The sequence below is a fragment of the Nothoprocta perdicaria genome, unplaced genomic scaffold (assembly GCF_003342845.1).
Source record: "Nothoprocta perdicaria isolate Ctin4 unplaced genomic scaffold, notPer1 scaffold_174, whole genome shotgun sequence".
Lineage (NCBI taxonomy): Eukaryota > Metazoa > Chordata > Aves > Tinamiformes > Tinamidae > Nothoprocta > Nothoprocta perdicaria.
Window position 1 is genome coordinate 911,039 of NW_020454916.1, and position 27,672 is coordinate 938,710.

At 39.3% G+C, this 27,672-nt stretch overlaps 1 protein-coding gene across 1 annotated transcript in view; it reads left to right on the forward strand.

Annotated features, from left to right (window-relative positions):
* UMAD1 (UBAP1-MVB12-associated (UMA) domain containing 1) overlaps positions 1-21,383 on the forward strand; it is a 66,335-nt gene extending 44,952 nt beyond the window's left edge. The window contains exons 2-3 of the mRNA XM_026036270.1: positions 3,501-3,586; positions 19,895-21,383. Of these exons, the coding sequence (XP_025892055.1) occupies positions 3,501-3,586; positions 19,895-20,152 (344 nt within the window). The 3' untranslated portion in view covers positions 20,153-21,383. The remainder of the gene's footprint in view (positions 1-3,500; positions 3,587-19,894) is intronic.
* The last annotated feature ends 6,289 nt before the right edge of the window (positions 21,384-27,672 follow it).

Here is a 27,672-nt window from a genome sequence, read left to right on the forward strand (position 1 = left end):
CGAGTTCTTATGAAAGGCTCCTTTGGGGGATGTAGAGAGGGTGCTGCCTACTAAGGTCATGAGTTCATGTTTTTTCAGAGCCAGATTTCAGTTATCTTGTTTGGCAAAATTACCATTATATACTTATCTGCATTAAGATTGTATAGGATTGGATTTTTGTTGGGGGGAAGGGGATCAAAAGAGATCAGCTTTTTCTTAGAACAAGGCAAAAATATTTGAACAAAGCTCATGTTCACAGAAAAGGCTGTTAATTTTTTATAATATATTTCCATAAGGACTGAGCTACAAATGAGAGCATATAAGGTGCTCCAGAGGCCCACGTAGTTCTTGCTCCGAGCCCTGTGTGACGTGTCCCTTCTTCTGCCTTCTGAAGAGCCAGGGAAGCTGGAAGAGGAGGTTGAGGGTTTCCTGCGGAGAAGAGGAAATGCCAGATGGGCCAGGAGAGCCTGAGGGGCTGAGGCTGAACTGGGACCAGAAACTACGACTTGCTGTGGAAGCAAGAGATGAAAGCTGTGATCCATGGTAAACCAAGGCCAGCTGAGCAGGAAGGTTGGAGGCGTCCAAACAAGACAGGCTGGTTATGGCACGTTCAGCAAGCCTGGCAGCTGGTGGGAGAGGCCGGGATGGGGGAGATGGTGGGAAAGATTGATTCCTTGGATTTTGAGAAGTAAGGGAGGTTAATTTGATTGGATATTTGAGGTGGGAACCAAGGAAGTGCACAGAAAATGCTGCTTTCTTGTAAGCTGTCCTAAAGGATGACTAAGAGGAGTGGACACTTGGCTATAGCTGCTTTACCTTCACTAACTCCAATAGTAAGTCTCTAAAAAAGGATTCATAAAACTGATTTTTTGGGGTTTGCAGGGTTTTCTCCATTTGCCTTATTTATTTTTTTTTTAATTTTTAGCAAAGAAGAGATCCACATGAAAAACTAAGCTTGCAAGAACAATTAGAATTGTGAAACACTATAGATATTACTAGATTTTTGTTCCTTAAGAACTTAAAACATTTGGGAGTTGGGTGTCAAAGTTCTAAGTCAAAAAATGTTTCATTTCTATCCAAATGCTCTGTTCTTGTTACTCTTTTCCATTAATGTTTTTACATTTTGACCTTTTTTTCTTTTTTTTTTATATTGATTTCAAGCAAAGACTTCTTTTCATCTTAAGAAAAACTAATCATAGAAAAAAAGTGTATTCTGGATAGCACTAACATATATGAGGTCTTCTGTTTGATGTGTAGAAAATTTTCAAAGTGTTTGCTCAGGACGGGTATGTAAAGAAAATAAGAAAAAAATGGTTTATATGTTTTAATGTTCCTTACATCTCCAGTGTACGTTTATGCATACGCCCAATACTGCCCAGTGTGARTCATGTCACTGTTTTCAATTAGCTGTCCACGTGCTGGCCCCTCATCTCCTCCTTTGGACACTTGCTTAGCCCTTGCTCAACTAGCTGCTTTCTACTTGTCTCTTCTCCTTGCAGTGACCATAAGGTCCCTTGTTAAATGCTGATCTCAGGGAGGGCTGTCCCGTGGGATTGTTCCTCCTGCATCTCTGAAAGAGCATAGGACTTGGGGGAAGATCATCTACCCTGCTTGTCTTGATGGGATTGCCCAAGCCATTCTTGATGGATGTTTCTTCAGGCCACCTCTAGAATGAGTTGGAGATGCAGGTTCCACTCCTTCCTCGCACAGTTGCTTTAAGTGCTTAACTGTAATCAGCATTACTTCTGGATAAAATGGTCCTCACCTAGCCTAAATTTTCTAGAATTTAAACTCTTTTTCATCCTTCTCATCCACAGTAAGTGTGTACCCCAAAAATAAAATAAATAATAAAATAATAAAATAAATGTTATTACTGGCTTCTTCACACATCTGCTGTTTTCATGCCCACCAGAATTTTTGCAGTCTTTCGTTGAGGGTTGTTTTCAAGACTTTTAATAACTTTTCTTTGCAGATCTCCTTACGTCATTACAAAGGTGAACTAGTGGTTTACCATAATTTATTTTCATGGCTAGTACTGATCCTATCTTCTCTATCATTCTCTCCAGGTCTCTGGAAAATTTTGGTTTTCACAGTATTGTGGGGAGGAATTGAAGGCGAGATGCCGCTCCATCTCCTTTGCTCTCTTCCCATCACCCACATTTTTTAAATGAAGTGATATGAATACAAGTACTTTGGAATAATTTATGTAGAGAATTCATAGTTTGATTAGAAGCATTTTTCAGTGTCAAAACAGATCTTGTTCGGTTTAGGCACTAATGGCATTAATAGGCACTAATGACCTTTAACAAAGCTAAGTTACTGTTAGGAATACAAATACGCTATTAAGAATATTAGAGTATATTAAAAGATCATCTGATGACAAAATATGACTGTTTATTTTCACAAGAACTTTTCCACATAGTGTGTGGTATCAAGCAGGCCTGACACACTAGTCCTTCTAGAAAGATGCTTCACTCGGGGAGAAAATGCAGCAAGTAAGTCAAAAACACAGCTTTGGCGACCGAGCTGAACTGCACGAACTTGAACTTTGCGTTTAGAGCTGTTGCTCTGTTCTTTAAGAAAACAGACATGAAATAATCTGTTTCAGAAAGGACTATCAGTTCAAATCAAAATAAAGCCACAATTTTGTGCTTAAATCTTTTTCATCTTTCTGAGATACCGTCTCTTACAGACTGCTTCTGGAGTAGCACAAACAGCATGAGATAATCCACTGAATCTTTACAGTCTCTTGCACAACCTCCCACAGATAACATTAGAGAAGACAGACTAAGTGGATATTTGTTTTAAAATATCTGAGAAGTAAATGCTACATTTGTTTTATATTTTGATAGAATTGCTAAGGTACTTTCAGTGTCTAAAATCAGATGAAATCCTGTGTCTGTGGGTTATTACTGCAGTCTGCCCTTCTCTGCTTGGTACTGGTTGCAACTTTGGGGGATGAGCTCCCAAAATTAGGTCTCATCAGTGAGATCCTGGGTAGAGGCACCTCAGGAGTAGGCATAGCCATGATCAAAACCAGGGAATTTCTTTGAGGATGCTGCCCGTCTCCTTCAGCCCTCGCATGCAGGAAGGTATCTGTATGGAAGCTGTGCTGTAAGCAGAGACAAGGCAGCGGTGAACGTGTGTTTGCCCCAAGCTTGGGCGCGTGGAGCAGGCCTGGGGCTGGGACGTGACTGCCRTGCACACCTGGAGCAGCCTCCACGCCAGGCACTCAGGCTGCTCTTTCTCCTTTCTCTGACATTTTGCCATTATTAGAATTTCCCAATCCTAACACCACAAAAATAGGGGCCTGCTTTAGCTGAGCTGGATTTATTTTCTGGTTTTGCAGACTACTTGTCATGTCTGCTTCCTTGTGTTCAAAACTGTGAAATATACATGTAGCAATAGCCTTCTCCCTTTCATGGAGAACAGATTTTATGAAGACTCAAGCTTTTTTTCCTATTCCTTATAAACTATAAAATAGTTCTGTGATTTCAAAGCTTTTTTTTTTTTTTCCCTAGGTGACACAGTTGATGATCAAAGTAGAGAGTCAAAGGATAAAACATTGTTTCCAGAGACCAGACCAGCGCCCAATAAACCTCCACAGGTAGGAGACTATTTCTTTAAGTGTGCGAGATGGAAATTCCCAGCAGCTGGYCTGAGAAGCATGAATGTTCTGCAGGAGAGGCTTTCAGCAAATTCACATCTTCCACAGATGAGGTGTCTACTCAGCCTTCCTGTCATCCATCATGAAAGAAACGTTGCTAGTAACTACTTGGCAGTGCTRCTAAGGCCACCAGGCAATGCTATTAAGGCCACCAGTATAAGTTTTGAAAACAAAAGGGTCTCAAGGCTGGGCTGCGTAGTATTGCTGAGTATCTTTATTTTTATACTCAAGATGTGGAAGCATGAAACTATAGCCAGAATGTTAATTAATTGCACACAAGCACTAGTGTGGTGAACAGTGATGGAAAATGTCAAGCCTTTACCTAAGTAATTTATTTCCCACGGCTATTATTATAAATAACATGTTGTAAATGTGTGAGTATAATAGAATGTCTTTATTGTGTGTTCACTTTTGTTTCTGTTTCAGTATCTGGATTCCTTTGTCTTCATCTGGTTTATTTAATATTTAATCCGTACACACCAAAAGGGGCTTTCCAGAATATTTCTGCATATGGTGTACACATACCGTCCTCTCTGCCGCCTGTGAAAATACTTCTGCAATGTGTATGAGTCTGCTTTCCAGGGCCATTTAGTTTTAGATACTTGCAGAATAACCATGAAACATTTTGCTTGAGTCTTTGTGTTCTTAGTGGGAGAGGGTGTATTTTGGGRATTTTCCTGTTTAACCTTTTTATCTTCCCATTCCTTCTCAAATCTGTCTTTGCAACCCACCCCTCTCTCTCTTTTTGTGCTGTTTTCATGTTTATTATTGCAAAGTCCTGTGGTATATTAGGGGTGTGTATGAGCACATAGTAGGTATGTTGCTTRCTTAAGAAAGGTTAACATGTGGGGAGGTGCTATTTGGTCTCTTTTTTATTTTAAATCAAAAACTGAGTTTGATACAGAAATCTTTAATTCATCAGYGCTAATGGATGATTTGCTTTATGATAACATGGAGCTATGAATTGGTTACAGTTAATAGCAAAATTGTAATTGGACTTTGGATCCATGCAAATCAGAGCAGGGTTCTTTGCAAGGTTCTGAAGTCTTGCACTTCGATGTTGTGGTGACCTCCTGTTGTGGTGAACGTAATGTTCCCCTTAATGCACTGTTGTCTCTGTGTATTGTGAGCTCTCAACTCCTTCAGTATCAGAGTTCAATTCTGTGAAGTTTCAGTAAAATAGGAACTTACGTAATCTTACAGATTTTAAGTGTTTTATAAATAAGAAGAGAGGCAAAGTAGACATGACAGTAGACATGACAGTAAAGGTTAATCTTTATCTAAATCTTTATATTGAAAGACTTAGATATCACAAAAGTACTTACATAAACCCGTTTGTGACAATATCAGCTAAATTAAAGTACTGCAGATACAGCATTTGGTAGTATCTAAGTTATCAATTCCAGTGCCTGAATTTTGCTGTTTGGGCATGACATTTACTCAGAAAGGGTTCTCAGGTTAAATAGAGTGACTGAGAAAYATAGAAATGAAATGATTTCAATGGTGAGTATATCTGATTTTAAAAAATTAGAGGAGAAAAAATAATTTAGTAAAACCAGAAAAACAGTATGTTGCATGTAGAGAATAGTATTTGACATAATGGACTTATTGCCATTAATATGAGAATACTTCAAACATACTAGAGAATGGGAAAATATTTTTGTTAGACTGCCAGTAGAATTAGCTATTTGTGAACAGAAAAGTGATTAGTTGTATCTTGTCACTTGCCCCCCAAATTGCTTTTATTTTTAATGTAATCTGTTTTACAACTTAATAGACATAGACTTTGAAGGATGTGGCAAGTGATTTTTTGGTGATTGTGATTTAAAGAATGAAGTTGCTAATACTTTGTTCATGGGTCTCCTCCTTAGTCAGAAAATAAATGAGATGATTGATTTGGGTTTGTTTTTTCACAGAAAAATGTATCTTCTGAAGAATTTTTAGTAATATTAGTCCTTGGAGTTTGCCATTTACTTAGGTGCTTTTGGGTTTGGTTTGAGTGTAACTGTTAAGCTCTCAAGTGCACATATCTGTGTAATCTTACTTAATGTGTAGAAGCTAATGCCCAAATAGAAGTTTAAAACCAAATCCTCTTACTGTCGCCAGCAACATTTAACATCTTTTTTCATAAAAATTGCAATGCCTACAGCCGACATCAAAAGTTCAGAYGTGGTATCAGATGCTACTGAAGTGAATGTAGATATTTAGAAAGTTGGTTGGAAGCTGCTGCTTCTGAAAAGCCGCCTTTAGTCGACACGTTTGGGCTTCTTCTGCAGAGTGGGAAAGGAAGCTGCTGCTTGGAACAGTCCGGCTGCATCTCCCGGGAGCAGAGCCCCCGCTCCGGGAGGATCATGCCCTGGGAAAAGGGAGTCCGGGAGAGATTCCCGAGGCCCGGCCGTGTTGTCCAGGAGGATATTGACCGCTGTGGGCCTCATCAAGGCTCTACCATCCCACTGAAGCGGCTTCGGGCAGATGGACGAGAAGTTGCACATATGTTTAAGTGCTTTTCTGGACCGGGGCCAAAATGCTTAGTGCTCTGCAGGACCGAGGACTTAAGTTAGTCTCTTTGTGGCTATGAAACACAAGGCTTCTAATTTTAACTGTAACACCATTATAGTAGGAAGAGATACTATGGTTTTATTTTTTTGTGCTTTGGGATTTTCCATTTTTATAGTGCAATTTCCAGATAATTCAATCTTTCTCTAATTTCTCTGGGAATTTAAGATTATAGAAACTAACAGAACRGAAGGTTAATTTTGATGTATAAAAGGGCTGGAAAACCAGTAATATGATGGTGCTAAGTTGTTTGGTTTTGTGTTACTTTGTTTTTTATGTTTTGACAATGAATTATTCCACTGGTGAAGCAAATTAGTGCATCCATGTATTTTTGTCCTACTGTGAGAGCAATTGTGTAGAATATATATTAGGAGACATTAAAAAATATATTTCTGACAGATGGTAGAGCTGTGAATTAGGATTTATAGAGATTACTGTATGTCTGGTGGTCAGGACACCTGGGATTATTAAATTGATGCGAGAAACAACAAAATTACATTTGTGATAGTAACTGCAGTGTTTTGTCTCTCCCTATTGCCACTTTATGAAGCAATTTGTGTTTCTTTTGGTATGATCCTTCTTGATAATCTGACACGCACCCTTTAGGCAACAGATCTGGGCAGAAACTGCAAAATCAGAGAGTTTATTAAAAAAAAAAACAGTAGCAACAAAAAACAACAAATGAGACCCATAAGGAGGCTGTGAGTTTATATTTCACTYACTGTTTGTTCTGCATTTTGTTTTGTTTTTTAATTCATAGTCCTCCTTCTCCCTCAAATACTTAATCACTACTGCCTTTTATCCCAGGAGCTTGTTGTACGTTTTCTAGGGCAAGATAGAATTGCCCAGGGGATTGCTTAATCCATAATTATCTAATTTATATGTTGTTGTTACAGTCACTCTTAATTATATACCTTCCTGTGATACTTATCATCACAGGACAGAGCTTTTTTCTGGAACTGCAGTGGTTCTCTATAGGTTTTGTGAACTTCTGCTGGCTAATTTGATACTGCAGGCTGAGGATGTAGCAAATAGAAGGCCCGTATAGGCTTAATGAAGTAAATGTTAAATTATCTGTAATTTTCTGCACATAGATACTAGTGTGCACCATTTGGGGACAGTATCCAATTAAATGATATTTTATTTAATGAAACATATTTTTATATAAGAGTATATAGATAATATTCTCATTAAATTAATCCCTTTTAAAGATCTGCTATTATTCTAAAAAGATATAAAAACCAGTTTCTTAGGCATCAGGTTTTGGGCTCAGGTCATTTAATCAGAAGAGGGAAATATAATGAGACATAGAACATCAAGGGAAAGATAACGGAAACTGTGTTTTTAAAGCTTAAAAGTGGGAAAAAATAATTTAATAAGGTACTTTTTACTCTTTCAGAGGATTTAGCACTTGTGCTGAAGCTGATAGACTTATAAGATATCCTTTTGATCAGGCCTTCTGATATAATTACATGAACAGTGCCAAGGTTATCCTTTTTTTCCTGTTGTTTTTTTCCTATTTTAAAAATYATTAACTAGCTCTTCCAGACTGTTACTGCCCAATTCTTACTGTAGTTGACTGTGTAAGATATTTCTACAAGTTACTGGCAAAGGAGATGTCGCTGATCACATCTCTGTTCAGTCGCCCCACTCTTAGCTTATCAATCTGAAGCTTCTCTGTYGAATAACTAGAGAAACACGTTCTGAGCTAGACAAACAGCAGCATTGCAAATTCCATACACCTGCTTTACAGAGGGTGACTCATATTTAAAAATGATTGGAGAATGATTAGTTTGCTCCTCTTTAAAAAATTCTAATGTTTATGGAAAATGCTACTGCTTAGGTGGTTTAAAGAAGAAAAAAAAAGCTATCACAAGCTAGAATTTAGTTATGGCCTGGTTAGATTAATTGCCTGTCATATGTCATATTAGCTCTGAGTACCTTTTTCACCTATAAATCCCATAAAGAATGGGTCCACATTTTCTTTCTGCCTAATTGGGCATGTAAGCAATAATCACTTAATGAAATTATCCACTCTTAGGAGGGACTGGAATAAGACTGTCTGCAGCAGGTCATCAAGCCTGTGCTTTTCTCTGACTACTGGTACCTCCAGAAAAAAAGATCTAATGTTTTACTTAACTATTGTGCTAAAGAAAGCAAAGTTTTAATGTTACCCTTAAGAAAAGATGAGCAGATTTCASTGTTGGCTGCTTCAATGGATGGTATTTTTCTAAGCCCCCTCTCTAGTCCTCATATGCACTAAGTAGGTGGCAGCTCACTGGGCGACGTGCACTTACTCTGCAGCTGCAGGTTGAGTGTGTATAAAGTAGGACTGCCATATGATAAGAAGATCAAAGTATATGGCTGTGTCCTCACTGAGAAAGAGGGTAAATAGATCAGTTGGCTAAGGCATCATCTCTCTCATTGCAATAGCATATTTATGTTGTAGAGCTTAATTGCATTGCAGGGTTTATTATATCTGTTTGGTATTTGGTCAAATTATCATACGAGGTATGTGGTACCAGATACCAAAATATCATACTAGAAAGATCTCCAAAACTTACGGACCGATGGACTTCTGTCTCCCCTCAACAGCCACACAAGTTGGTGTGTACCTACACATTATATATAAATATACACACACACACATATGCACTATAAATATATGCATGGRCATATGCATATATGTATAAAGCTTAAGCAATGTGATCATCCATAAGAAAGTATGGTTCTGCAGGTCACAAAGGATAAGGTGCTATGGCCTCAAGAAGAATACTTTACAAACTCCGATTTGTGCAATGTGTTGACCTATGGTCAGTAAATAAGACACAGTGGTGTCCTGCAGGAGCTCCATCTCGTAGGGATTCTTTGTTTTCGAGTCCTTGCCTGTGTAACCTGACATGCAGTTGGGCTTGCTCTAGTACTCAGCAAGCAAGAACGCTCAGAAATGTCAAGAATGCCATGTCAATGGCATAGATATCAGTACAGAGTGCAAATTAAGACACCTTAATTAATGTGGCCATCCCCAGCCTCCTTGCTGAACTTGGGAAAGAGCTGCTCGATCACAGAGCAATGCAGTGCTCTCTCATAAGGYGTTTCTCCCTAGCCCTTTGCAAACGTGAACTCCTGTCAGCTATAGCACAGTTCCTTTGTCGAACCTCCGTTGCCATTTCACTGCAAGAACTGAGGAGCTCAATGGCCTTCCTTTTTAGCAGGAAAATACCAGTGAGGAGGAGGAGCAACAGCGAAGGTGTCGGAGCCTCCTTCCCTCCCTCCCTCCCTCCCTCCCTCCTGGAGCCTGGGCCGCCGTGAGCCCATTCTGTGATGGGCCCCGTGGATGGCCAGGCCTGGGCGACAGGAGACACCACAGCCAATTTCTAGGGAAAACCGGCACACAAACGTGACACATTTTCACTGTTTAGTGACCATAATCAACTCTGTGCATATGTGCCTATAAAAAAAAGGTTCATAAAATAGGAAAATCAGTGGCCTGGTTGGTGGCCTCTCCCTTTTGAGGGCTAGGCTTTGGTGAAGGAATAAAAACACTGCAGATAATGACCAAGCCACACGTATCCGAAGGCACAATTTGCCTGAGCCCTTCCTTACTTTAGGCAGCAGCTTCCCACATGCTTGTGTGCTCATTCAGCTACACTGGGTGGTTACTTGTAGCCAGAGACATTCAAATTAGGTGCCCAGATCTTCCCACTCACATTCTTTAGCCTTTCGGTAATTCGGAATCTTCTGACTAACTTGACCCGCAGAAAAGAGCAGTGACTCTCCTGCGTCTCGTGGCCCGGCGCGTGCAGCCGCGCTAGGAGCCGGTTCCCGCTGTCAGCGGATCGATCCGTGGGTCATCCTGCCTCTGGAAACAGCCTTGCTGGGCTTTCAAAGTATTAAAATTGATCTGAAATACAATGCAGATCGTGCATCAGCCGATCACATCCTGTGCTCCTGCAGCCGGGTGCTATAACGCTATTTACAATGTGATGCATTAGTGTAAAACGGGGGCTGAAAGGCTGTAGCTTATTAATAATTATGCTAAACATCAACTAAGGAAAGTAACAGTGTCCTTAGGTTAGTTTTACTGCCATGGTGACAGGGCTGGCAGAGGAAGGGAATAACCAGCAATGATCAGTCCATTTTAACAGGAAGGAAAACTGTATGAAAATTGCCCTTTTTCAGTCTGAAATTCTAGTATCGATATACTGGGAATATCTTTTTCCTTAAGTATGGTTTGATCCTTTCTCCATTATGTGCTGCAGTGATTTCTGCCTTAAAGCCCCCAAACTTCACCCCAACTCACCACTACGAGACTTAGGGCCTGTGTCTTGGATAGCAGCACATTGGCAAGCCTTGTTCTAAGGCACTTTTTAAAATGCATCAAGATAAAATGGATGTTCTTGTTTTTTTCAAATTTATTTTATTTCCACATTACCTCATTGTTTTAAAAAACATTCTTCTCATATTATAATATTATTAGCAAACCTGACTGATAAAGACCTAAAATTGTTCCTTTTCAGTATGATTCATTTATATGCCTTCTATAGAGAACCAGTTGGCTGCAAGAAACAACTCTAATTGAAAGAAACAACCAGTATTTGCTTCAGTTTCTTTATTTACTGGTCCTTTACTGTCATCCTACTTTTATTCTTTGGCTCAGAAGCCCTAGTAGTAGACAATTTATTGTTAGTGGTTGCAGATTGAAGCTTTACGAACTCTGGCTTCTGGGGGCTTCTTGCTGTGCTGTTGGTGAGGACTCCAACTACACCGAGAGTACGGAAGAAATCAAATTCTGTCTTGCTGTACATTTTTTTCTGTCTGTTATTGACTTGAATCTCTATGAGGAGATCACATAGAAAGTTATCTTATTATTATACTCGCCTAATTCACTTCTTCAGCACTGGAATATTTTAAACTTGTAAATAGGACATGTTGCTGGTCTTACCACCTGCTTGGAGTWTAGGCAGCAGAGAAAAAAATGCTCCATATGATAAAGAACCTAGTGTAGCAACTTTTATTGTCTTTTTCCTGCTTTAGCAGCTTCTACAATTGCAGAGGTTAGGAGCAGGACCTGGAAAAGGAGGACTTCAGCTTCCCCAAAAGTCTTTAGAATATTTTTTTGCATGGAGCAGCATACTTAGAAAAACTCRAATCGTGTTGGACAGTGACTGCTGCACTGACTGAATGTTGCTGCTCAATGTATGTTTTAAATGAGGTTTTATAGAAAATCAGTTCTTACTATGTTCCCTGGCTACCTTGAAAAGTTGATGATACTAATCTTTCTTGCCTRGTTCTAGCCCTAATAAAAGAATATTTTCTAGGGGAATAAATATATAACAATTGCATTCCCGTTATTTAAACTGCATACAGATAACTCATTCACAGTTCAAAGTTGCTTAAAAAGATAAGTGGATTTTAATCGTTAATATCTGAAGTTTTGTATTTTCATCAGGCATAAGGGCATCAGCACAACAAAACTGAGTATTCTGTGCTTTTGGATGACACTGAGGCTGCAGAATAAATCCATTATCAGCATTCATGAGGCTTCTGTATTCATTTTGTAATATATTGATTTGTCCTTCACTCCTGATGTTGGGCTTTTGAGTGCACTGCCAGATGAGTAAAGTTGCATACATTTTCATGTAGTGTTCCTCTGGATTGTAGCTTGCTTAGCATAGTAATTGTCTTTACTTTTTAGTCTTGCAGTATATTTGCTACAGCAAAATGAAGAGAACAGAGTGATCTGGCCTAGTTAGTAACACTTCCTGGCTTTGGTTGCAAGCGCAACTTGTTGACTTTTGTGTTGCTTGTCATGCTGTGTATCTTCATCTCTCTTTCTCTTCTAAGATAATTCTTACCACAGTATTCATGCTGTAGGATCAGGTATGATCAAGTGATCAGGTTCAAAAATGCTAGAATTGGTTGGGGTAGAAATCAGGTAGTCAAGTTTGGGTTCCAGTACAAGTRTAATTATTCAAAACCTTATATTCTCCTGAAAAGATCTACTGTAGAAGGATTCCATGACACAGTATCGTGCAGCTGCCAGGCAGAAATGAGTTGCAGTTCTCCTGAAAGAACATTTTAAATCAGTGGCAAGACTATTTGCTGGAATATCGCTGGCTCCAGGGAAGGGAAACAGGCAAATCTTTCCTATTAAACAAATTAGGGCCCTACCTCACTTGCATAGAGCTTAACGGTGAGACTAGCATCATATCTGTTGGTATCTGCTGTTTCAAATTCTTCATCAACATAACAGTCGGGCTTTTTGTTTGTTTAGTATTTTGCTACACTGCGTGATAGAGCACCAAGTCTAGGCAGCCTAGACTAACAGCAGTCTAATGGCAGTCCAGGCAGCACTAAGAGCAAAATTGCCTTTTACTTGGTTACTGTTTTTAGATCTTTGAGCTTCTGCGTTATTGTTTTGTACAATTCTTTTTTTTTTTCATTGAAATCTGGAAATACTCAAAAGCTTATGTAGTCTAAATTCCTATGACAGAAATGTTAGTTTTATTGTAATGGGAAAGATTTTTTTAATAAGTATCTAGCATCCTTTTTCAGCTTTTATTGCTACTTTCTCTTGGTATTGTAGTCCTTGGGTTGCAGCTTCTCTCCATTTGTTTATAGTTAAAGAATTTCTTATTATACCAAGTTGGAGGTTCTCTCTCTCACTCTCCGAACAATTCTCCAATGTCATTATATCATTATTGAATTTCAATTATAGTAAGTGCAATATATACCTTTAAATTTCTCACCAACCTTCTCCAAATTTTTCCTGTGCCCAAGATTTATTCTAGGGTTTTCTGTGCCCAAGATCTACTCTAGGGGATTGACTAAAAGCAGAAGGATTTGAAGGTCATTCTAGTTCATTTGCAAAGTTGTTAGATTATTTTTTTTTTAGGGAGTCCATGTAGGCAATAGATATGCAATCTTTTGTGTTACTTAAAATCACTTTTTAAGACAGAATTGCATTTGGAGTATCCAGAGTTCAAATGGCAACCTCGCAATTCCTCTCTGCATAGATTAACAGTTTTAGCAGTTTCACAGGGCAAGGAGCATGTATTAAATTCATAAAGTTAATTTTGCATTTAAAAAACATTTTCTCCCTATATTAGAGAAAATCTTCTGGAGAACTACATTTTTTCTGGTTACTTTAATACCAATAAAAGTGTATAAATGTACATCATTTTATGGAAAGTCTGGTTTAGCAAAGATTACCCTAATATTCTTTTGTGCCAGGATACTCTGTGGGAAGCTTTGCTATAATAAAGAAAAGCTGCAGCATGTCAGATGTACTTTTAARTGTTTCTTTAGAATCTTATTCTTTAAGTTTTCAGTAACATTAACCTGACCYTGATTATGGTGGAGTCTAATAAACAGTTTGAAAAGGGCTTTCATAGGAAAATGAAAAATACCTAAAATGTGTGTCACAGATTGGTAAATATATATATATATATATAAAATAAATACTTGTTTTAAAAGCCAGTTCCATTTTAATCTGAATGACAATGTTGCTAAATAGGCAAAGAAAGAATATTGTTTAAAGGAGATTTGCACAGGTACCAGTAGTTGTTTAAGTGGGCGAGCCACTGCTGTCRTACAGAAGATGAATCAAAAAGTGCTGGGAAACAAGAGCTCCGAGGAGGTGGGAAAGCTGATTCCCATGGGCACTCATTGGCGCTTGCAAAAGCCACTGTGAGCGACTTTAAGAAAGAAAGGAGAGGGAGAACTGACTGGAAGCCATTCTCCTACTGCAGCTCCTGCAAGGTCTCCCGTGCTTTTTCTTCCTCGTAGCTCTGTTCTCCAACAGAAACAACTTCTGTTTTCTTGAATCCCTGGAGGAAATGCTGGCTAAGTTTTTAAGTGAGCCTCGAAAGAATAGCAGCTCTCATGGCTAATGGGAACTTGTATCTGAACCATCTCAAGGGCAACTCTATTTTACTTGTCCTAGTGGGTGGGTTTCTCCTTATGATTCTGCGAAGTTACAGGTCACATACCTACCGGCTTCTTGGGTGTGAGGGGTTTTGTTTTGTGTTTTTGGAGTTTTTCTGCATGTGCTTAAGGCTGGGAGCGGTTTTTGGTGACATTTAGAAGCTAGCATGTCGTATCATCCAAGCTTTGATGATCATTTTCTCCTAGCTTGTATTTCTGAATATAGAGTGCTAAACATACAGAAAGCCTTGCAAATAATTTTTCTTTCTCCCTCTGCTCCTCTTTTCTGCCACTGAATGTCTCTGCCATTACTTTTCTTGTTGGAAAAAATGATTCCTTGTTACCAGTGGTGATGCACACTTTGGAATTTCTACACATTCTCAGAAAGAAGCCTGATGAATACCTTAAAAGCATCAATTCAACCACAATTGGAAGAATAATCCCTAAGATAGTTTTCATCTCTAGACGCTTAAGAAATAACTGCATAATGCTACATAAATTCTAAGACAGATTATGATACACTATTTGCTGTAATACGAGAAAATTGCCTGAATTAAAGATAATATTTCTATATCACCAGTGCTGTTGTAGATCCCTGTCATAACTATGATGCTGCTGGGTTTCTACTGAATATTCTGCAATATTATACATCTGCTTTTTTCTCAAGACTGACTTTTTAAGGAAAATGTGCCTGCTTTTGGTGGAAAAAGTACTCTGACAGAGCATGATGAATGATTTAGCTAGAAAACCTTGTTCAGTAATTCAGATGATAATAATGCTAGTACTCATCCTAGATTCTTCTTCAGAATCAGATTCTTCTTCATCTTCAGCTGTAAATGTAGCTTCTGTCTTAGTACAGTGAAAAATATGCGTTTTTTTCTTTCTTACAGGACTCTTGGCAGACTTTGGGGTTTGCACAAATAGATGATGCAGCAAATAAGATTTTTTTTAAAAGGCAGTTGAGGAGCAAAATAAAGATTGAATTTACTTTAAAGGAAAAGTTTTTTGTTTTGCTAATTTTGAAATAACATACAACTCTCCCTTGCCATCAGAGTGCAATTATTATCTGTTGGCCAGCTATGATATATATTTATGTACTGTTTCTTTTATCTCTGTTCATTTGGATTCCAAACCAACAATGAAGAAAACATGTTGTCCATTTGAATGAACTCCAAGGATCTTGCCCTTTGTAATTTTAACAGATTTGTGGATTCCCTGGTGTTTGGGGAAGTGTAAATTGTTTGATGATATTCTAAATGCAGTTGATTAATACTTCTCATAGCAGGATTGTGTGTCATAGCATTTGGCGCTGCTTTGTTTAGCTAATGTCCAGAGAAAATGTTCTGAATAGATTGTATTCTGGATAAATAAGTTAGACATTTAAATAGAAACCAGAATGACTAATGTGGGATATCAAATTCTCTAGGCCTTGCTGTTCTATATATGCTTGAAGAATGCGTGAATGAAAACATAAGCCATTTCATAACCTTGACTTTGCCATTTCATAACATAGCTTTGYCCTGATATTTGCACTGTAACCAGTATGGGTGATTTTAGCATTGATAGGTTATTGATGTTCTCTAGTGGAGTGTCCAGTTCTTATGTACATTACTACACACAATATTACAAAAGTGTGTGGCTTCACCAGGTTCCTTTCACTGAATGAAATATATCTAAATCCATTTAAGGATGCTTTTATGAAAGCACACAAAATATATCTAGCTTGATAAGGCCTTAAACATGAAGCCATTCTTCTAAACATCTTTATCAAAGTGTTTGGAAATCATGGATGAGCTCCACAATATTGAAGAGTTAAGCCATGGCAGAACCTTTAAGTGGCCCCTCTTCACTATATGTTGCAACCACAGCCCTTTGCTACCACCATCCTGGAGCTGCTGTGCTTGGTTTTGAAAGGGAGGCATGTGTTGGAAGAGTCAGCTCTGCCTGTTTCTTCTCCATCTCCTACCTCACTGCTGCCCCTGGCATCTTAAAGCCATCCTTGCATGGGCAGTGTGGAACCAAGTTGCTTCTGGCCTGGTCTTCCCTCTACCATGCTCAGGTTTGGCATGGAAGAGCACATATTTTTACACTGTAAATTTGTTGGGAAGTCAGCCCAACAGAACAACTCAAGGTGCGACTTGCTAGAAACAACAAAGTGAATGTGGGAATTCAGACAGTGGAAAATGTTTATTTTTATGGAAGAGATGGTGGCAATCAATGAGCAAAATTGAAACAGAAAACTTGGAATCATTTTCCTCATTTCTGCCTCATTTAATGCTGACATTTTTTCCTGAGTTATTCATTTCATATTGCACCCGGCTATATATTTATGATATTGTTTTGACTACTTAAATGGTATCAGGATCTACAGAATATAGAAGAACCTTGCAAAGAGAAAGCAGTGAGTGGAAACTCCACAACAGAGAGTGGTAAAATGGAGTTTAAGAGACTCCCAATTTAATTCAGTCTTCCTTACAGCAGTTTTTCCCTGAAAGACAGAGTGGAACTAGAGTAAGGGGAGCTTGTTCTTGCCCTGTCATTGCCAATAGACAGTATCTACATTGTGCAGAAACAGCTTAATTTCTAGTTCTGCCCATTTGGGACCCTTCTAACAAAGGCAGAGCTTTGGGAGGAGAAAAGATGACCCTAGATTCCTTGTGTTCTCTTGGATTTTTTTTTCTGTTTGCAGTTAGTTTTGCCCTGTGATGGGCTCACTTGCAACGTAAATAGAGTTCAGCCAGCCTGTGGGACAATGAGGATACAAACAGGTGTTCTTAAAAGTACAATTTGTCAAACAAAATAAACAGTAGATTCTGGGAGCTTCTGATTATTATCTGAGCTATGGGAATAGGACAGCAAGCGAGGGATCATTTTTCCCTGGAATGCGGAGTGGGGGAAGGAAGAAGGTTCTTTGAAGATCTTGTTTAACCAATTCCTAGACGTAAGCTTTTCCTGGATTTCACTTGGGGTTTTCTGGCTCAGTTCTGCTCTTGACAGACTTTCAGAATATGAGACCAATGTAACATAAGGAAATGCCACCTCCTCCATAAAGGCTCCACAGGTCTTCCTTTTGAGAGGAAATGTAACAAGTTTGTGCAGGGTAGGATTTAAAGAGAAGTTTTTAAATTTAGAGGAGCTACAAATTTCAGCACACATTGAGTTGTATTTCTTTTTTAATGAATAGTGTTAATTAAATGGGCATTCCTTGTGTTTGGCAGTGTCCTTAGCAGGGGAATTTGTCTATAGCAGCATTATGGGTTTGAAGCTTGTTAAAATGCACACCTTGAGCCTATTTGCCCATGGCAAGGAGGAAGCTTTCCTGGCAAAGTGTGATCAATGGCCTGCTAGAGCATCCAGGATTGCTTTTGAAGTGGGAGCTGCTGATCTGTGGCTCGGCGGTAACGGTGCCGATTTGAACAGAGTACTGACAAACACCCAAGGCTCTGGTTTTCCTCCTGACCTGAAAGACTTACAGTCCTTAAASACTTACTCTCTAAGGTTACCAGAACAAGTAAGGAAAACTAGAAGAAATCTGCTGCAGCAATTCTTGCCTTCGCTGCTGAACATAACTAAGTGCTCTGGCTTTCAGTAAGAATTGGAAATGAAGTAAAACGGGAGGAAATGAAGAGCAGGAGGAAACGCCTGAGCTGCAGGTAGAGGAATTCCATAGCACAGACACGTGGGGAGGGCAGCGGCCGAGCTGGGCCGCAGAACAGCAGCAGGCAGGAGGAACCAGCCAGGCCCCCTTTCTGTGCCCACGAGCCTCTGAGGCGGCCTAGGAGAACGGACAAAGCTCAGACCGCCCCTTCCTTTGGATGCTTGCAGAGTAATGTTTTGCTGCTATTATTTACCATAAGGTGATCCAAAAGAGGAAAAATTAGTATTTTTAGCAGGAAGCGAATCCCAGCAGCTGAGCCGGATGCCGCTTTCAAGGCCTGCCTGCTCTGGAGCTCCTTCGCTCAGCTCTTSTATCAGATCATAGCTAGTTCACTGCTTACATCTAGCAGCCATTTCTTTTAATAAAACTTGCTAACTTTAGGAAATTTGCCATTATTATCATCATCGTCTTGTATTTGGGGAAGTTCATTATAAGCTTTATATTTCTAGTCATGATTATAAAGCAAATCTCCCAAATGAGGGAGCACCACTAACCCCCTCTCCTAATAGCTTCTGGAGCAGGAGCTTCCTCAGTTCAGCTAAGAAAAGCAGCTCTGAACAGACTTAGATTGGCAAGATTATCTATCAAACTGTTGAGTTTTCAGTAGAAGGTTTAATGTTTGCCTGTCCCTGTCTGGGAGATGAAATGGTAGATGKAGGTGCAAGGAATGACTGGGGTTCTCAAGTTGCATTCAAGTCAAATCCAGGCCTTCCTATGAGGAGGAAAGGGAGACCCATTTACCTTGCTAAACGTTTAGCTGGGGGGGGTACCTCCAGGCTAGAAAACAAACAGGAATCCCCCTCTCTCCCTCAGTGCTCTTTTGTCAAACAGCCAGAAATTCTGATTCCCTAAARCAACCATCAACTGTAACACCGAAATCAAGCAGGTCAGACCTGGAGCAGCAGAGCTCGCCTCACACTCCCAGAATAAAAGGGACCTCCTTGAAACAAAAGCCATTTAACTCCTATGATCAGTTGAACAGCAAATTAGCATTTAACACTTTCGGGGCCTTTCCCTTCCTGCCTGCAGGGTTGTTTCCTCTCTGGATGCATGCGAGCTGCATACGGAGAGCTGGAAGGAATAAGGCCAGATGGCAGATCAGAAATGCCTTTATTATGTTCTTGGCCTCAGCGTGATTTGTTAAGCGCTTTTGAACAAGTGGCTGAATGTTTCCACGTTTGTAAGCTTATATAAAACAGAAATGCCTACAACAGTCACCTTACAGACATGAATTATTGGTTTGCATGGCATTTTCACAGCTATACATAGTAAAATAATTCTGATTTGCTTTCTAGAGGAAGAGTAAACGGTCTTCATTTTTTAAAACTGTAAAAGTTTTAGGTAAACTCTTCATGGTGATAATCCTGGTAGATCAGTATCGAAACTTGGAAGTCTTGAGTGCATCATCTTATCTACGGGCGTCTTCTAAGGCTCATGTTTTTTTATTTTATGGTTTTCCTTTGGGGGGTGCTTTTTAGGGGAGGCAGTGGTTTTGGTAACTGAGCTTTTCCAGCAATCAATAAAAGTGCATGTTCAACAACACATATATATTACCATACAACAACTGTCACCAGCCAGTCAAGCAGTATGTTTCAAACTGGAAATCAACATTAGTAATACTTTGAAGTAATTAGGATAGGAGGGTTTCTTCTTAAATTGTAAGACCCATAGAACMACTTAGGAAAGGGAACAGTGGAAACAAATCTATACTCACAAAGGAACTTCATCAGGTTTTGAAAGGAATTACATGAAGTTGTTTCCCCTGAACAAGATGGAATTAATGTCACAAAGCCCTACCTGTCCCCTGTTTCATACATGTCTGGTAACATTAGGTTGAGAAACTTCACTCATCATTGAAAAAAAAGAAAACTGTAATACATATAGATATAAAAGTTGCTGTTGATTTTAGGCTTGACTCCATTCTGTCTGACCTCGAGAATTGTATCAGCATGTGTTAAGACTGTCATTTTMCATCTACCTGAACTACAGACTGAAATTATTCTGTTTTATTTTTATGTACTGATAGATCTTGATGGTTTCAAGTAGAAAGTCTCCGCTGCCTGATTCGTGGGGTCTAAATTGCTGTTCTCCTCTGTTCTCTTTAGGCAGGCACGGGGCACCGAGCGCAGCTGAGCGTATCAGGCGCAGAGGTGGGGAATGGAAGGGGTCCCGGCGTGGACGGCAGCCCTTTCATGTCAGACCTCCTGAGCGACGTCCCCTTTGCCCTGGCACCGCACGTGTTAGCGGTGCAGGGCGCCCGTCGTGACGTGCCCGACCGGCTGCTCACCTACGACATCAACGATAATTTATCAAGGTTTTGGTACGACTTTACACTCGAGAATTCGGTGCTCTGTGATCCCTGATGTTTTCTTTAGTTTTTCCTGTCTGTGTCCAAGTCCTAATGTGAAGGTAACGATGTGTTTTTAACAGCTTAATATTTGGGGGATCTGCCACTGGTGCATCAGACGCATTAATTCAAAGGGTTGTTATTTGGTACCGTGTTGTATTTCTTAGTTTTATCTGAAGTGTATCTTACTATGTTCAGTATAATGTTAATCTGCAAAGAAATCAAGCAGAGCTTTGTTTCAGCCCGAGTGCAAGACCTGCTGTCAGTACCAGTTCCAGTAGGTAGCCTGTAGACTCAACATTTCATAACTCCAGAAGGAAGCCTCCGCACTTCTGCATTGTTAGATGCTTTATGGTGATACGACAGACATAGATCTAGTTATGCACGTTTATTATCTTTGATTTTCTACAGAGAGAAGCCCAATACTAGCGCTAAGTAGCACTGCTTCATACTATTGGGCTGATGTATTTCCAGTCAAACTGAGTTTTAAAACTCATGTTTAATTATGTGTGCTTACAAAATTATATAAATATTTAATTATGTGTGCTTACAACATTATATGAATATTTAATAGGAGTGATTAGACTTACCAATTTCAAAGTGGGAATTGGCTGCCTCAGTCCTTTTCCAGTAGATGTTCTGTCCATCTCATTTTGTCATTTTGTGCCTCTCCTGCTGTCTTAAGAAGCTCTTTCTGGCTGCCTGTTGGTTGCTGTTTGTTCTCATTTCCACATGTGTTCCTGATTTATACACAGATCAGCTTTTCCATTTTAACCTCTTTGCCCCCTGAAGAAGGAAATCTCAGGACACGTACTTTTAATGGTCACACCCTTCTTTTTTTAATTTGTGTGCCAGAGATACAGATGGCAATGTTTAACAACAGGAAAACATGACATTGTTTCTTATCCAGCTAAATTAAACAGCTAAGTACCTAAACATGCATTCGCGCTGACCACTGGGTTGCCTGCACACGAGCTTCAAGCCCCTAATGTTTTTTCCAGCTAGAACCCAAGTTCTCACTGATTTAACATCAAGATTTGTTTGAATAATGATCTGTGTCACACAAAAGATCACACTTGTTTCTTCTCGGGGTAGAATATTTATATTATGCCAAATGTTAGTGGATATTTCATATGTTTTCTATGACCAGTGATGGCTTTAAAATATTTATATTTTCAGACATATGTACATTGAAAGCGTTTGAGGTAAATGCTGTAAATGATGGAGAAGATACCTTGTGAATATGTCTTACGTTGGTTATTAAATATTCTTGTTCTAGATTTTTTTTTAATGTATGTATTTAAGTTTGTTACTGTGTTTTTGTCAATTTTGTTCATAAATGTCTGGAAATAATTCTTTCAGGGAAGGTATCAGTGCTGCATTCAAATAAAAAAGCGGTAAAATAATATTGAGTTATTTTTTATGTGTGTGGGGGTTATTACTCCACTTCACCGATATTGTTTGTTATAGTAGTGTCCATTCCAATTTCATGGGAGCTTGAACTCATTTTTATTTAGTTTTTTTTTTTTAGTGTCATTTAGAAATCAGGCTCCTGTTAATCAGATATGTCACATTTTCATCTGATGTCCACTGTGTACTTTGTCTATGTCTTGCAGCTTCTTAGGGCCTAACCAAGTGGTTTAAACCTGATTCTGTATGCTGTGTTTTCTAGTTAACACTTCTCTGACGCGCTGAATTGAACCTTTGTGGTTGTTTTATATTTAACCCTTACACATTAACCCTTTTGAAAGTAGCACACTTCCATCCACATTGTTTTCCATTTCACATCTGGAGTGTTTCTCCTGCTCAGCTGCTCTGGAGGCAGAACTGCAAAGCACTGAGGAGCCAGCTACTCAATACTGGTTTTTCCTTGATAACTGACTTCTTAGTATATAAAAATTCTGGCATTCATTTTGATTAATGTTYGATACTTTATCTAAAAAATGATACCCTGTCAGAATCCTGCCGCTATAGTCACAAACCAATCTGCTGTCCTTTCACCAGAAGAGCCTTCGGGGTGTGGGGGATGCACTCACCCATGATAAGAAATATCAACAGTAGGTTAAGCGTTTGGCCAGCGTTCCTAGATGTGCTCCATAAATGGTAAAATTTACATGTAGCAAGAGTGCTGGTAGTATGTCTCCTCATTTCCCTCTGTTAGCAAGCCCTGGGGCTCATTCCCCTCCCTTGCTCAACATCATCCATAAAAAGCAGATTGAAATGTAAGGCTGTCCAAACAGCRGGGGTGATTTTTTTCCCCAAAGGGATAGGAAAAAATACACTATTATAAACTAATAAMATTTATAGATATAAGCATTTCCCCATTACTAACATGAAGATTTTTCTCAGAATTATGAGAAAATCGAAGATTTCCAACAGTCTTAATTCATGCAAAAAAATGTGTRTCACTTGTATAAGGCATGTTTAACATCATATGCTAAATGATTATTGCGTAGATATGTAAATATCAGAGCATTTATGTAACTGTTGTTGTCAAAAAATATTGAATAGTTCTATATATTGTCACTCACACATTTGACCACTGATGAAGGCATATAATTAATTCAAAAAAATCAATTTACAAGCTATTAAGCTGGATTGTTTAGATAGAACTGAAAGCTATTTCATGGCTGAGATCAGTAACATCAAAATTAAGAGAGGTTGTCAACTGCAGAATTAATAAGACTGAGGACTGAGGTAAAACTGTGCCACTGAAGCACTGTAAATGGGAGCTTTGTTACTGCCATCACTGGACATAATACTCTTTTATTAAATAGTTTGTTGAGGTAGAGCCACACTGGTTTGCAGGAGATTCTGAGGTTCGTTTGCAGTTCTCTAAATTTTACTTGCAGGAGATGTGCTCTGCTTTGTGTGATAGCTTCCTTATGGAACTTCCTAATAAATCAAACATAACAAGACACTTCTTATTTCCTCTGAAAATGAAGTTGGAAGTGCAGGCCTCTGGAAAAAGTCTCATTTTAAAAGGAGAGAAAGGAGAGCTAAGCCCACATGTTTAAAGGTAAATCAAAGAATAATTGCATCCAGAAGAGCCCAACAGAAGGCTGATCGTGAACTAGCCCCTCAAGACAACTCCCTGGAGACAAATTCAGAAATGGAAGCAGACAATGCTGTACTGGAGGTCAGTCAAGGAGATAACTGTGGATCCAGTTGCTGATGTTTTTTGTGAAGTGTGATCCAAACCTCGAAACTGCAGCTGGCCAAAGTACCCTTGGGTAGTCACAGATGAGAGGGTTTGACCCCGGAGCAATGTGCTGGAAAGAAAGCAGTATGCACAGAGCCTCTTTGCTGCAGTAATTSCAGTATCTCAGGCTAATGCACCGCTGTTAGCCGGAGAAACTCATGTGGTCATGACAAGTAAAACAGCCTTCAATGCAGGCTCAGTGGGTTCTCAGGAGCAACAGAGTGAGAATCTTCCATGTGAGAAGCTGCTTTCTTTGTCCCCCTGCGCTTTTGTTATGACATGATGCTGCCTTTGCTTTTCTCTTCTTAACACTAGTGTGCCAGACCTGCACCTAATAGAAGATAAGTCCTTCCCTTCTTGAGTAATTCCAGGCAATTCCAGATTAACCGGATTTCATTTCAAAGCCAGGGAATGTCTGTTATAGCAACAAAGAGGCAGAACTCTGAGAATAACTCCTTAAAATCCCCAGGTAGATTCCCTTTTAGTGCAGAATAAGTCAAGTTGGGTATGTGCTGCCCTTCTGCATCTGCTCCTGAGCAGCAAGCTTGGCGTTTGGCTGGGAGCTCGCAAAGTCAGAAGTAGGTACATCAGGCTTGAGTTCTTCCCATCAATATTTGGAATTCCTTAAACAAAGGAAAATTATAAATCTTCTTATAGCCTCCATTGAGACTATTTTCAGAGGGGGAGAGGGGGCGAGAGGGTGAAGAGGCTGAGGCTTAAGAATTGGGTACATGCATCCTCCTAGAAGACTATCTTCTCCTTGTAATTTACACTGACCTAGGCTTCATTCTGCAGGAGAGATCTGTTTGCATAGAAACTTGTTAGTCTTCCCAGTGTCTGCATCAAAACCACTMAGAAGAAATGCAAGCGTTCATATTTATTGTAATGGGAGAACAGTCACTCTCTTATTCCCTTTATGTTGCCAGTCAGTTATTACTGTCCATAAAATGAGACTTTGATTTTTTACAATTCAAAATTTCATCATTTTCAGATGCCAACACGGTTAAAAATAAATTTAATTTTCTAGGCATGAGCATCTCGCTGTCTGTCTAGTTCTGGAGCGCAGAACTTCAGTTCTACGTACAGATATGTGAGGATTTTTCTTTGTGCTATGTGATTCTAATAAGACTTTTCATTTCTGCAGTAGCTAAAATAGGCTGTAATGAAAATAGAGAAGCTAAATGAAGTGCAGTTGGTTAGAATTTGATGACTTTATCGTTTGATACGTATCAGGCACTATGTTGGTACTGTCCCCTATGGTGTCTTTTTTTCTCTACGTGGAGTAAATAGCACAAAGGTGCTAATGCCTTATTAGGCCTGTAGCTCCTAATGCTAATGTCCCTGTATATTGATGTAATTAGTGGGAGAATAAATAACAATCACACACTTCCTCCAAGACCTCAAAGCAGATATCTCTTTTCAATCTTTAACCCTCCATGTTGTAGCCTTTCTAGACAGTCACCAAAAAAAAGAAAAAAAGTGAATATTCTATTGAATTTTACTTTCAGTGGTTTGCCCTTCTGCAGGAAGGACAAAACAAACTAAGCACAGTGAATGGTTCAGGGTGTAAAGCTTCCAGCGCTGTTATGTAGGTTATGCAGACACGTCGGAGAAGCCTTTTTTCATTCTGTGGCAAAACAGAGAAGGCTGGAAGTGGAGCTGCGATGACCTCAGAAGGATGTAGCAGCTGTAGAACAGAGAAGAGAGCGGGCTTAGTTCTGCCAGCCAATTCAATTCAGTTTTCCTTGCTGCAGAGATAAAATAAACTCTTGAGATCAAAGATCTCATTTACAAGGCTGTCCTCTTAAGTCAGTCAACACATGCACTTCAATAACAGAACATAAAAGAAGCTGCTCCCAAGCAAACAAAACAAAACAAAAGATGAGCCTCGGTTCTAAACATCCTTCATGTGAATGCTTGTGCATCTCGCCRTTGGGGCTGGAGTAGCCACTTGTATCCAAATGTTCATTTAATGTGGAAGGGCAGCGCTGGGCATCCGTCTAAACCGCACTGGAAACGAGCTGTGAAGCAGATGGGCCCGTAAAACAAGGACGCAGGTAGAAAGGAAGGCCGTGGTCAGGGGAAACCGATACTAGACTGGGAAAAGAAAAGCTTCGGGACTTCAGTCTAACCACTGTGTCACCCTGTCCGTGAAGAGGTCTGCAATTTGCCTGTTTTCCATAAGAAAATGTGTGATGTTTTGGGGACTGCTCCTTTTTCAACYGTTTTTTAGAAGCTACTGGTGCATCTGCTTGGCTTATACTGCTCTYCAAGACATTTTTAGGTTTTAGTCAATGTGATTTTGTCTGTTACCTGTGTAGGGAGGACTTTGGTTAAACATTTAATATTTAACTTAATAACTAATTAAAAGGATTTTTTTTTGTTATTTTTGTGACTTCTATGCCTCTTCATTTTGTTTAGCTCTCCTTCAGTTAAATAAATAACACATCTCTTCCTCTACTTGATAGGATGGAATAGATCATATGCATTAAATTTATCTCAGAGAGAACTGCCAAATTTTAATTCAGGTAGCTACAGTATTTGCAGATATAACATATTCGTCRTAGCATTTTATTTATAGCTAAAATTTAACAGGTTTTTCCTCATTTTGAGGTAGCTTAACTGATGTTTGGGCACAGGCAAAAGGTGGGAAGGAGGCTTATTGGCAAAGGATATTTGATTAATAGAGGGATTCAGTAGTTTGTTTTTACATGTTTATCACAGGTATTGTGCAGTAGGTTCATCCACTCAGCAATAAAGTTAACAAAATGACTGTCTCAAACTGAAAGTTTCCATCAGATGGAAATGGCAAAAAATAAGGTGTTATTGAATATGAAAAAATGGAAATAGGCTGTTTTGCTATGGAACTTTACAATGTTTTACAGTAGGAATCAGTATTAAAAACTTGGCTTGAATTTTGCTATTTTAAATTAAAGACAAAATTTACTTTTTAGGACAGCTGTAAAAAATACTAAAGTAAGTGGACAAAGGCAGCTGATGTGTTTTTTGAAGACTTTCTCATGAAATTATCTCTATTCACTCTGCAGTTATCTCCATCATTTTTGTGTGAGAAACAGTTTTAGCTGCTGGCTTGTGCAAATCTGAGGTATTCTTTTGGGAATAAAATCATTTTCCAAGAGGACAGGTTTTATTGAAACCTGCTCACATTCACATTTAGGACCTGTACATCTGATTCCCTCTCAAGGGTGCCCTCTTCCCATCACCTCTGGTGACTAGGCCTCCTTCAGAAGAAAGCAGGCCCCTGTTTGAGAAATGTCAATCCAAGAGATGAGTTTGGATTGTTTCTCAAACAGGGCCCTGTTTGAGAAATGTCAATCCCAGTTTTCTTGGGAAAATACTCCATCTAGTTGGGTTCCAACAGATACTTTCCTTCTGGGATTGGGTACACCCTGGCAGATAGGCAGCCCTAGGCAGGGTGACAGTCCTTAAAGGAAAGGACGTTTCACATCAACATCCTGGAGGGTAAAAGCCAGGCAGAATGTCTTAGGTTGCTACAGAACAAGCCAGGTATAAACAGGTACCTGACACAGGGGCTATAAATGAGTGTTGAAGTCCTACTCTGTCTTCTTGGAAAACTGCATACCTTTAAAAACCTCAAACTAAGAAATGTCATCTTTTGGTAGTCCTCCAAAGTTAGCAACTTGCCTGAGCCATTTTGCTGTCTTTCACTCAAAATGAGAGATTTAGTCCAAGGTGCTAGAGGCTACCTCCTAGAAGAGGAGGCCATCCCAAGACTGATATGTTTACCTTAGACATCAAAAAGGAGCCAGGTGAGAGTTTTGCTTTGCAAGGATCTCCTGTAGCAATGGAACAGTCTGCCTTTTTATAAGAATATGCACATAGTAACTGAAAAAAATACCTTATGGCATCAGGTAGAGTTGTAAATCCTCTTCTTTGCAGCCTGTTATAGAAAAGGTGTTGAAGGGTGTMTGCTACAGCAGCAAGCAGTAGAGACATGCAAAATTTATTTTCTCTAAAAGAAAAATAATTGTTATTTAGGAGGGAAGAAATCCAACTAGCACTCCCCTTGTAAACAGATGAGGTAATTCAAGTAAAGGATAAACTCCTACTTGGAAGTATGAAAATAACTTCTTGCATTTTTAGGCGAATTTGTATTAACCGAGCAAGGCCTTTCTGGGATCTACTGCATCATCTTGCTTCCAAGAGTTGCTATGGCTTGTGCACAGACTGATAGCGTGTCTCCCCAAAGAAAAACTACCAAGGTAAAGCTGAAAATGTTTGCCTTTGAAAGACCTTTCACTTCTGATATATCACTACACTCTGGGAATCATGACCCAGTCATGGGTCATACT